Source organism: Carettochelys insculpta, chromosome 13, assembly GCF_033958435.1.
Source record: "Carettochelys insculpta isolate YL-2023 chromosome 13, ASM3395843v1, whole genome shotgun sequence".
NCBI lineage: Eukaryota > Metazoa > Chordata > Testudines > Carettochelyidae > Carettochelys > Carettochelys insculpta.
Window position 1 is genome coordinate 32164728 of NC_134149.1, and position 12995 is coordinate 32177722.

General features: G+C 42.5%; 1 protein-coding gene across 1 annotated transcript in view; it reads left to right on the forward strand.

Moving 5' to 3' along the window:
- Window positions 1-9100: 9100 nt before the first annotated feature.
- Window positions 9101-12995, forward strand: part of KLHL4 (kelch like family member 4) — a 72792-nt gene continuing 68897 nt past the window's right edge. Inside the window, exons 1-2 of the mRNA XM_075007813.1 lie at window positions 9101-9114; window positions 9780-10276. Of these exons, the coding sequence (XP_074863914.1) occupies window positions 9864-10276 (413 nt within the window). The 5' untranslated portion in view covers window positions 9101-9114; window positions 9780-9863. The remainder of the gene's footprint in view (window positions 9115-9779; window positions 10277-12995) is intronic.

Sequence of the window (12995 nt, forward strand, 5' to 3'; positions counted from 1 at the left end):
CTCGATGACTATGGGCGCAAAGTCCAAGTTCCTGAAGGCGTCCTCTTTGGGTCTTCGACGTCCCTCGGCGGCTGGGGTACAACGACTGACACATAGCTTGTCACCTTCTTTTCTTCTTTCTTCTTCAGCTCTTTAGTGATTTCATCTCAGTCCAGGTCCAGGTCCCCAGAAGGAGTGAGAGCAAGGGCCTCAAGCTCCTAACTTTATAGGGCCTGTGAGGACCTGTTTGAAGTCCATGTAGCATTTTGATTGCCATAGCAACCAAGGAAAGCTATATGTTACATATTTAGTAGGTATCCAAAACTAACCAACTAACTATTAGGATTTCAAACTGTAACATACATATTAACTGTCCCTCATAAATATATACACCAACTGTCATTTTCTAACTGTCATTCTTGTTTACTTCATTCTAGACAGTTCTATATGGTGTTTTTCAAAGGGGATTTTTTACAGTAGATTTTTATAGAGTACTCCTATGGGCTTGATAGGGAATAAAGTATGAATTAAACAACATAGATGTTAAAATGGTTAGTTCCCAAGGCTTTTGGTTAAGATGTGGGGATGAACACACAGACACCACAGCCCATGGCCAGGGACATATCAATCACCTCAGGTGAGGATATTTCAACAGGGACTTTGATGACAAGGGTCCCCTCTCTAGAGCCCTTGTCATCACTGGTGTTTGGGATCCGGAATGGGCACCTGCGGGTGGCCAGTGGTCCGGGGCTGTCAAGAACATAAGAACAGCCATACTGGGTCAGACCAAAGGTCCATCTAGCCCAGTATCCTGTCTGCTGACAGTAGCCAGTGCCAGATACCCCAGAGGAGGTGAACCAAAGACAATGATCAAGCGATTTGTCTCCTGCCATCCATCTCCCGCCTACAACAAAAGGCTAGGAACCATACCTTACCCCTTGCTAATAGCCATCTATGGACCTAACCTCCAAATATTTATTGAGCTCTTTTTTAAACTCTGTTAAGAGTCCTGGCCTTCCCAGTGTCCTCTGGTAAAGAGTTCCACAGGTTGACTGTGCGCTGTGTGAAGAAAACTTTCTTCTATTAGTTTTGAACTTGCTACCCATTAATTTCATTTGGTGTCCTCTAGTTCTTATATTATAGGAACAAGTAAATAACTTTTCTGTATTCACTTTCTCCACACCATACATGATTTTATATACCTCTATCATATCGCCCCTCAGTCTCCTCTTTTCTAGACTGAAAAGTCCCAGTCTCTCTAGCCTCTCCTCATATGGGACATGTTCCAAACCCTTAATCATTTTAGTTGCCCTTTTCTAATGCCAATATATCTTTTGTGAGGTGAGGAGACCACATCTGCACGCAGTACTCAAGATGTGGGCGTACCATAGTTTTATATAGGGGAAGTAAGATATTCTTCATCTTTTCTATCCCTTTTTTAATTATTCCTAACACCCTATTTGCTTTACTGACTGCCGCTGCACACTGTGTGGATGTTTTCAGAGAACTATCCACTATAATTCCAAGATCCCTTTCCTGATCTGTTGTAGCTAAATTTGCCCCCATCATATTGTATGTATAATCGTGGTTATTTTTCCCCAATGTGCATTACCTTACTCTTACCCACATTAAATTTCATTTGCCATTTTGCTGCCCAATCACTCAGTTTGCTGAGATCTTTTTGTAGTTCTTCACAGTCTGCTTTGGTTTTGACTATCCTGAACAGTTTGGTGTCATCTGGAAACTTACCCCCTTCTCTAGATCATTGATGTGTAAGTTGAACAAGATTGGTCCCAGGACTGACCCTTGGGGAATGCCACTAGATACCCGCTTCCATTGTGAAAATTTACCATTTATTCCTACCCTTTGTTTCCTGTTTTTTAACCAGTTCCCAATCCATGAAAGGATCTTTCCTCCTATCCCATGACCACCTAATTTACATAAAAGCCTTTGGTGAGGGACCGTGTCAAAGGCTTTCTGGAAATCTAAGTATACTATGTCTACTGGATCCCCCCCCCGCCCATCTGAATGCTTGTTAACCTGTTCAAAGAACTCTAATAGATTAGTAAGACATGACTTCCCTTTTCAGAAACCATGCTGACTTTTGCTGAACAAATCATGTTCTTCTACGTGTCTGACAAACCTAACCGTGTCCTCCCCCTCGGTCCCTGTCCCCTCCAGCTCTGGTTCTGTCGGGGGTGGGGGGGTCTACTGTGTCCAGCAGCATGGCCAGGGGTCCCGCCTTCTTGGGCCCAAGTAGGTGGTTGAGTTCTTTAAAGTGGGGGCAGCTGACGGGCGCTGCCCCGGCAGCACAGCCGTGTCCTGAGCCTGACAGTAGCCCTGCTGGAGCTCCTTGACCTTTGACCTCATCTGGTCTGGGTGGAGTGACCCTGGCCAGTGAGGCCCTTGGCCAGGTGCTCAAACGTTGTGGCTTTCTGGCACCAGACCCCCATCTGGAGCAGGACCTCCTCGTCTGCCCACAGGGCGAGGAGGTCCTGCAGCTCTGCATCACTCCAGGAGGGGGCTTGGTGTTTGGGGGGCTGTCTCCCCTCCTGGGAAGGCTCCCTGGTTTCCTTGAGGGGCCCCTGGGGTGGGCGGGGGTCAGGGGTGCTGGACATGGTGCTGAGGAGGGTGATAGGCAGGCTGGAGCATCACACCAGATGGCTGGCTGGACAGCAGCATGGGCTTCCTGCTGCCTGCACGCTCTCAGCTTCCTGCCTGAGGGTTTCTGGGAACCTGCATCCTGAAATGCAGCCAGATGTTTGGAGCCATAGAGCTCCAGTAATAATCTCCTGACACCCTGCTTACCATCCTCCCTTCGAAATAGGGAGGTAGTGCAGAGACAGCCTTGGTGTGACGAGTCAGCAATGGTGGTGTTGAGTAGCTCAGGAGAATTTTTGAACCGCATACGTGACAGTGATCAAGGGCAAAAATTTCAGTGCTGGCTCCAAGGAAACAGCCAGTTTTGGTGGTACAAGCTTAGGAGCCAGATTGTCAATGGCTCTGCCTTTATTAAGCCAGCAGGGAGCAGTACTATAGAGCACCAAGCAAAGGTATGCTTTACCTTTGATACCAAAATAGCTAGCCTTTGCAGTTGCAGATTCCAGTACTGAAGATTCGGATTCTTCCCTTTTCCTCACACTTCCCTCTGTCCACCAACGACTCACACGGCTTCAACCCATCATATTATCTGGATCTAGCATGGATGATGTAAGTAGCAATGAAATTTCATGGCACAGCTCAAATCAAGTCTGGATGACTTTTCACTCCAATCTCTCATTCTTTTTGCTTTGTCTTTCCCATACTTCTTGGTTATAGGAACATTTGAAAGGTCATCCCTGGGTCAGACCAAAGGTCCACCTAGGCCAGTATCCTGTCTTCCAACAGTGGTCAATGCCTGATGTCCCAGAAAGAGTGAACTGAACAGGTAGTCATTGAACAATCCCTCTCCTGTCATCCGTTTCTAGCCTTTGACAAACAGAGACATAGGGGCACCAGTCCTGCTTCTCCTGGCTGATGAACCTATCTTTTATGAATCCTGTTAAAGTCCTGGTCTGCACAACATCCTCTGGCAAGGAGTTCCACAGACCTGCTATGCACTGCATGAATTAAAACTCCCTTTTGTTAGTTTTAAGCCTGCTACTCATTAATTACATTTGGTGACCCTTAGCCCCTATGTTACAGGAACAAGAAAATAACTTTCCCTTATTCACACCATACGAGTCGTGATTTTATAGACCTCTGTCATATCCCCATTTACTCTATTTTTAATTTCCCTTCAAATAGCACCTATTTCTAACCCCTCATCATTTTTGTTGCCCTTTTCTGAACCTTTTCCAATGCCAACATACCTTTTGAGATGAGGTGACGACTTCTGCACACAGTATTCAAGATGTGGGTGTACCACAGATTTATATGGAAGCAATGACAATTCCTTAGGTTTGTCACCTAAAAAGAATGGCTCAGGTTTGGGAATTCCCCCGACACCCTCAGTTGTGAAGACTGAAGCAAGAATTAATTTAGTTTCTCTGCAATGGCCTTACCATCTTGGAGTGCTCCCTTAGCAGGTTATTATACTTTTACACTTGACAGTTTATGCTCCTCTCTATTTTCCTCACTAGGATTTAACTTCCACTTTTTAAACAATGCCTTTGATTTTCCTGCTGGTTAAGCCCTGGGGGCACTTATAGTTCTCTGTTTATTTGGGATATACAGTTAAGTTCACCTCTTTGGGGGAAAAAAAAAGTTTCCATGCATCTTACAGTGCCAAAAATAAAATCTCTGAAACTTTTTATTTTGGTTAACTAACTTAATTTTTATGAAGTTCCCTTTTTGTAGTTCCCCTTTCTGAAATTAAATGCCAGCGTTTGGCTGCCAGGTGTTTTCCCTACCACAGGGATGTTAAATTTTATTACATTATGGTCACTGTATCCAAGAGGTCTAGTTACATTTACCTCTTGGTCTAGATTCTGTGCTCCACTTAGTTCTACAACTGATTCTTGACTCTGAGGGCCAGGAAGGAAGGGATAAGAAAAATGGATCTGAGTGATGTTTTGGAGATCTAGAGCAGAGAAATGTTAGGAAACTGAGAACAGTATAGGTAGTTTGGAGAGAAGAGAGCAAAAATGTTGGGTATGGGAGAAGTACTCCACTAAGTTTGGAGAAGTACCCACATTTTTCATTAGTTATCAAAACTGAAACTCTTCAGAGGTTTGAGTATCAGGATGGGTCTACACTCACCACGGAAGATCAAATGCTTACTTTCAATCTTCTGGGTTGCCACTTCACACATGTGCAAAATGGTGCATTTCAGGGTCAGTGTCGACCTTGGAACTTCTTTTGAGAGGCATGGTATAAAGAAAGGTTGATGGGAGGAATGCTCCCATTGATCTTCTGCCATGAAGACAGGCACGGAAGTTGGCAGCTGCAAAGTTGATTTTTGGTATGCAATTGGCCTACCAAAAATTGCGTAGCAACAGTCAACCTTCCAGGCAAGTGTAGATGCAGCCTCACTAACCCTTATAGTACTTACAAAATAGTACTTACAAAATGGAACACAGACAACTATGCACGCAATGTCCATGACAGAGAAATTGAGCATCTTTTGTAACAACTAGGGCTGTGTGTTGAGTTAAAAATAAACTTTATTAAAATCTATTAACACTGGGTTTCACAAATTAAATTTTGAGCATCCTTACCTTCCCACAAAACTGACTTACTGCTGCCACAAATGTTGCCAAAAATCAACTGTTGCAGCAGTGCATTGTGGGAACCTATCCTACAGTTCCCTGAGCCCCATAACAATCTGGGTATTTTCACAGGTGTATCACGAGGAAAAAATGCCCTGCAAGTGGCTGTGGGCACCTGGCGACATCTTCCCTCATTTCATTTCCTTCATTCCCCTGCCATTGTAATCAAATGTCCTTTTTTCCAGGAGGAATCTGGCTTGCCCGTATAAAAGGTGTACTGTTTTATAACTGAGGAGAGGGCTAGTAAAGCACTTAAGAAAGGTTAGAAAAAAGATTTCAGATTTCCCAACTGTCAGATTTTCAAAATGAGCTGCAAAAGCGCTGCAAAAGCACTGGATCCTTGGAGTTGGAGTTGGATTTGGACCTCATGGCAAAGAAGATCCTCAGATCGATAATTTTGTCTCCAGGCTCAGCCACTCTAGTAACAGATTTCTGAGTGTGCAAACAGCAGAGCTACAAGCTTTTGTGCAAACACCCTTGTACCCACTCCTTTCCAGCCAGAGTTCCACACAGCACACCAGGAGGGAGCCCGAGACTCCCTGGACCCCCACAGAATCATCCAGAGGGGTCCCAGGAGCTAGCCCAGGGTACCAACAGGCAGGTCCCTCCCAGACTGGGCCACAGGTTCAGACCCTCCTGGACCTGTGGGGTGAGGAAGATGCACTCCAAGACCCCAGGGTGAAGCACTGTAATGCCCAAGCCTACACCAGATGGCCACCACCCTGGCGGAATGAGGCCATCCCCCACTGCAGCTTGGAAGAAGTCCAGATGGGCTTCATCTGGGCCCAGGATGCTGGGCAATACTCCATGGTGGGATCCACCACCTACCCCTATTACCAGTGGGCCCAGGCTTGGATCTGGGTTTAGACCTTCTGGCAAAGGAGATCTTCAAAACAAAAGTTTTCATCCTTGCACCCACTCCAAAATCTGAAAATGTACGTGTAAGTAGTAGACTAGGGCAAAACACTGAAAATGCAATGGGTCATCAAATCAGTTATGGCTCAGTTTGTCACTGTCAGACTTATTTGGAGAACTGTGGTAAGTGTAGAGCTACTACATTGCCTTTGATGGCCTTTGGATCAAACCCATACAAAAATCTGGTCTCAAAGGACAGTTGCTTTTTTGACAGTGAGAAAAAACTTTATCACAGTCCTTCCTTCTGTTGACCAAAAAGGCCCCCTGGTGCCCTAGGGGACACCCTATCCACACTAATTAATGCTCTATGATGCCTGCCTCTGGCCCTTCTCAAAAATGGTGGGAGCCCATGAAACCTTGTAGCAGGACCCACCACTTGCCCCTATGCCCAGTGGGCCCAGAGGAAAGTCTTGGCTCTGTATTTAGACCTCCTGCCAAACAAGACCTTCAGAGCAATACTTTGCACCCTTGCACCCAATCCATAATCTAGAAATCTAAGTACATACTGGCATTACACAATGTCTGTATGATCAACTTTCAATGGCACTTCTTGTGCCCAAGGGTAATGGGGAACCAGGGGTTAATTACTGAGAGGAAGCCTGAAAAACAGCTGCCACATGGGACTGAGTACAGTTTAAATCCTTTAATGATGAACCATTGGAGGGCAAGTCTGGCACCAGCCACTGCCTCTGGGCACTTGAAGCTCTTAAGCCAGCCATTGAACAATAGCCACCCAGGGAGATTTTCCCTCCCTAGGCAGCTTCAAGACCCCCATATATCACAGCAGTCAGAGACTTTCCCCAGGCAGCTGCCAGTTCCCGAATATCTTAGCTGCTGAGGGAAACTTCTTCCCAGGTGGCTGCAAGGCCCCCCCGAATAGCTGCCAGGCATCCCACCAAGTACCTTTAGATGCCAAGCAAGACATTCCCTGGGCAGCTGTAAAGTCCCTGAATAGCTGCCAACCCCACACCTCAAGTATTTTTAGCAGCCAAGAAAGACTTCCTCCAGAAGGCCCCCAAATAGATGCTAGCCCCCGAATATTAGCCGCCAAGGGAGACTTCCCCTGGGTGGCTGTAAGACCCCAGAAAATCACAGCCACTGGAGGCTTTCCCCAGGCCAGCCCTGGACTATCTTAGCTGCCAAGAGAGACTTCCTCCAGGTGGCTGAAAGGTTCCTGAATAGAAGCCAGCTCCCTCTCCCCACAAGTATCTTTAGCCAGCAAGGGAAACTTCCCCCAAGCAGCTCCAGGACTCTCACCACATGCAAGCTGCCTAGCAGCATGTTCAGCACATCCTTTTATTGGTTTGGGGTCAAGCCACATGATGCAGCTGGGTGCAGGAAAGTTCCAGACTGCGTGGCACCTCTAGGGAAAAGGGATGTTCGGGTCAGGACAAAATGTAAATTGTGGAAAAGAAGTTTCTCATCCTATCACACAAGCACAACCCCCACCGACACCCTAGCTGCCAAGTGGTGTTGGGGGGCAGCAGCTGGCACCAGGCAGGGCAGGGAAAAAAAAAAGCTAGCAGAGGTAGACAGAACCACAGACCCCACAGCTGTGCTAATAGCAAGGAAAGAGAGAAAGAAAAACAATTTTCAGCCTCTCATACATGTATGACCCTACAGCCACAGGCTTCCAGGTGCTGAATTGAAAACAAACAAACAATCTTCCTGTGGCCTCATTCCCGCACACCTGAGAGCAGTGGAGATGGAAGAGGCCAGAGGAGAGCACTGTGAGGCACATATGGGACATCTCCAGAGGCTATGAATTCAAGTTTAAGACATGATGTTTCCTCACAAGATTTCACTCAGAATTTTAGATTTGAGCTCAATGCTACACCAGTGAGGTTACAATGATATGAATGATATTATGTTGATTTTAGTGCTTCATAAAATCAAGCTAAGAATTTACAGTGAAGACAGGTACTTGGTAAAATCAGGCCAAGTGCCTTAAAGTCGATTTTATCTCATCTTGTAGACATAGCCTATCACTTTGGCTACTTCTACACTAGCATTCCTCTTTCGAAAGAGACAAGCAAATGAGGGAAATCACAAATGCAAATGAGGTGCAGGTTTACATATCTGGCACCTCATTTTCATATCCTTTCAAAAGAAGAAAAGCAGTGTAGATGTGGCTTTTTCAAAACTGAACCCCATCTTTGAAAGAACCCTTTTTCCTATTTTTTAGGAAGAATTCTTTCCAAGATGGGGATTACTTCTGAAAAAGCCACATCTACACTGCTTTTCTTCTTTTGAAAGGATATGCAAATGAGGTGTCAGATATGTAAACCTGCACTTCATTTGCATTTGTGATTTCCCTCATTTGCTTGTCTCTTTCGAAAGAGGAATGCTAGTGTAGACTTAGCCTTTGGGTCACAGCATTACATACATTAGTAGCTAATAGTTATAATAAACTTCACACCATCCTGAACATTTAATGCTTGTCTAATAATGAATCTCTAAGAATATATTTTGTTCAAAGCCCAAAGGATGCACAAAGGATTGATTTTTTTTTTTGAAGAAATCCCACTTTTACTGAGTCTGTAAAAGGGCAAGAGAGTGTTTGCATAGGCACTTAGTCAGGACGCACTGTTTTTCACAGATATCATTCAGGGGGGTTTCTGCTCCGACTTTTATAAGCTCTTCCTTTTCTCAAGCTGACTTTCGGTCAGCATGATACAAGAAATGTTATCCCTAGTTAAAGTATTTCATACACTGCTTAACATAAGGATATTTATAGAAGTGTCATAATAAAGTGAAGTCTACTGTAATAATAGGGTAACCATCTGTCCTGTTTTGGCCAGGACACCCCCATATCTTGGGCACCAGGAAAGCATCCCAATTTATTTTAACTAAGGGGCTAATTGCCCCATATTCAGGCCTCCTGCTCAGCGTAGGTATAGCTGTTGGCCAGAGAACAACCGTGCACTCTGACCATAACGGAGAGGGAGCCACAGGGGGCCTTGCCATGGAGGTAGGCTGGAGGCAGGGAGGGTGGCTGCTTCGAAGAGTGGGGCAGCTGGGGAGGTCCCCTGCAGAAGCAGCACCCCTGTTCCCAATGCCTGAGGCATGGGTCTGCCAGGGAGCTTCACTTTCTTGGCAGCCACGGAGCTGCCCCCATTCCCTGTGCCCCATATTTGGGCCAGGGAGATATTGTCACCCTAGCAATAAGTGCAGTTAAAGAAAATGGGAGTTACAAGACACTTGCATTGTGACTCATGAGCAAAATATGCATAAATAGTTCATTCATAATTTTGTCGTTAAAATTTATGAGCTGGCTTCATGCAAGACCTACTGAGAAATAAGGTCTTACCACTTTACTTGTACGTGTTTCCCAAAAATCTTAAGCTGCTGCCTAAGATCCCTCAGGATCATATGAGACTAGGCTATATCTGAGAGCACTGTGCTGTGTTGCTGTGAGTATGTAAGCTTAACAGCTGGGTAGTGGTATGGTAGCTGCTTCTGCACTAAGCTGATTTACTTGTTTACCGTCTGACCTCATCATCCTGTCAGTGTGGATTCCCACCTATACACTTAGCAGCAGCTTAGCATAGGCTTGAAGTGCTAGCAGTGTGCTACTTAGAAAAAAAGAAAAGGAGGCAGCTACTGGCATTTGTTCTTTTGTCATCTTTTCTAAAGAGGAGGCACTGAAACACAAGCAACAACAAAGAATCCATTTCCTTTCTAAGAAAACAGGCTTTTGTTCTTTCTTCCTGCCAAAAAATGTCAGTTACTGGAAAGAAAGAGTTTGATGTGAAACAGATCCTAAGGCTACGCTGGAGGTGGTTCAGTCATCCCTCTCAAGGTTCCACAGGCGCTGGAGGCTGCCTTCAGGAAGGATATGAGCACAGAGGCACACCAGTTCAGAATAGGCTGAAGAGCCACTCTCGAGACAGAAATGGGCTGAAGAAAAACAGTCCTATCCACCACAATATACTGGCACCAGTGCCAGGACCAACTCCTGTGCATCCCCAATCTGTTCAAACCTGGCAACAACAAAACCTCATACAGCTGCAAGTCAATGAGGATATGTCCAAAGCAAGCACAGAGAAAAACTGTGTCAAAGAAGATTCAGATAAAAATATACAGGAATTGCAAATGATCACAGACGAACATACAGAGGAATCCACTGAAAGGTAGGAGTGTTAGATGTCTGCACTATAAAAGCTATATTCCTATTTGTCTTGGTTTTTAACTAGAGGAGCCTACTATATTCCTTGAACTTGCAATGCAAAATATTACATTATGAAAGTATTTATGAATGAAAAAGCATTCAAAGTGAAGGTGAATCTTGCTATGCAGTTGTATATATTTATGCTTAACTTTTTCACATTTAGTGATGAATAAAAATCTATCACAGTTACGACTGTTACTGTATATAGCAGCTCTGAAAAACATGTTAGTTTGTTGTCCTCACTTCTTCATAAACACAATGAAAAATGATCAGAAGAGACCTCATTCTGATTTTATCAATAAGTGAATCTTTGAGAAATAGAAAATGTTGGGGATGGTTGGTTGTTTCCAACAATCTGTTAGCATCTTCACTGCCCCTTTTTACTGTTTCCTTTATAAATATAAATTAACCTTGACCAAGTAGAAAGGGAGCTACTTCGCCTGGCTTTTAAAAAGGTTAATTTCAAATCGTATTACTTTCACAGCTAATTTGCTACAGTGAGAGACTGCACTGTAAGCTGAGGTAATAAAATGTTATTTACAGCTATGAAAACAATGCAGGAAGTTTAAGATGTGAATTATTTTAAGATGTTAACGCTGAGGGTTAAGGTATTTATATAAAGTAATTTGATTGAGTACGACATAATATACTTTATATTTTTGCTGTTTTTTCTAAGCAGATACCAATATTAAAATGCATACAAAATTTTATCCAGGTTTGTACAATTCCACATAAAGTGAGATTCAGTGAAATGTATATTTCAGTTTGGCAAAGTATTTGTTGTATTTTGTGGGTTTGTTATCACTCTAACAGGAAAACTGAATCTTTACACTAAAAAAATGCAAGGCTAGTTTACTTTGCAGTTTCTGGCAGTAAGACAGTTGACAGTTTTTTCAGTTATTTGTTCAATTGTAATATCTGCTATCTAGGACATCTGCGATTACTTAAATGTGTTTTACAAAAGAAGATGCAATCTGAAATTTCTTAGCAAGAAACTTCATTTCAAGTAGCATCGTAGCAGGCAGTGTTCATAACAGAAATCTAAACAAAATCAGGGAACCGTGTTTGTAAACAAATCACTGAAATTTCAAGAGCAATCAGGTCAGACGACCAGTATACACCTAAGTTTAACTTTATCAGTAATTTGCAAGATGTCCAAAAAAAAAAAAAAACCTTTACATCTAAGCTCAGAACATGTCTTGTTGGGACAATATTAAATATTTGTAACTTATGAAAAAAATCAGTTTCATAAAAATTAAATCAGTGTAAATTTGCTGAGAAAGTATTGTAATGTTTTCATTCACCGCACTATATGTGTTGCATCTCAGAAATGCCCCCTGACTTGTGAAAACTTGAAGTGCCAATTTAAAAAACAAAACAACATGACTTGACATCCTGTCCCTATGAATGGGAGAAAAGTCAGTTGAACAAATTCAGCTAGAAATGTTTTTAAGGATCTGTCCCTCAAATACATTCACAATACTTACCCTTTTATATACAAACATTCTAACATGATCTGAGGAAACTATACTCCAATATTTCAGCCAAGGAGTCACTTCAAAACTTTGTAAAAATACTAGAATCTAACTTAAAAAACGCTTTGTATAAATACATAGCATAGTTAGCGCTGTAATACACAACAAATCTCTCAACTCTTCTTTTTACGATCTCTTGGAAATGGTTTACACTGAAACAACTTTTTTTTTTTTTTTTACCAAATATAAGCCTCTTATGAAATAATGCAGCTATCAAGCTAGTGTTTTTCCACATGCATCTTAGAAAAAAAATTTTTTTTTAAAAAAAGCCCATTTAAATTGAAAATAAGAATTTGGGGGATACCTTAAAAGAATGCTTGATTTACTAGACCATGTTATTTTACACCATCAGAAGTGTTAGTTCCATGCACTGTAACACCACACAGGGACTACACACACTAGTTCATACGATCACTGCAAGAGTAGAGGTTAAATATTAGGTGCATTGCAGTTAAACTAATACAAAGACAAAACCTTTACTATGTTACCACTAGAAGTTGTTGCTGTCATAAATTGATCATCTTCTGCTCTTTAATGATCTAGTTGTTCAAGTACCTATGAAAATAGTCAGCTGAAATCGTACAGGACCTCCTTTTTCTCCAAAGAGACTAGGAAGTCATTTCAGCTTAAAAAAAAATATCACAGGAAACTGCCTCATTCAGAACTTCTGACATATCTAGTCCAATTCAGTCTTCTGGAACTGCTTAATACATCTTACTGGCTGGAAGATCTTAGCTCTAAGATTATAATTGCTCATTAATTAATTTGTTCATTTAATTGTAAGAAATTTCACATTTGAAATTGCTTCAATCCTTCATAAAAAAACAAATGTAACTTTACACATATGGTACCTTACACACTTAGTACATTAAGTCCAATGATATTACTCCAGTATATGAAATTATTTGCTTTCATACATTTTTGCATATTGGAATTTAAGATTACCTTCCCAACTGATTTTGGTCCCCAGAGAAAATGTAAAACCACAAATAGAGAAAAAATATACATAAAAATACTACATAAGTCTTGATTAGAGAGGAAAAAATAGTTAAAAGCAATAGGGGATCCATGCACCGAGGAAGAAGAATGCCCACCACATCCCTCTGTAGGCTAACCTGTTTAATAGAGCTGGCAATGTAAAACATA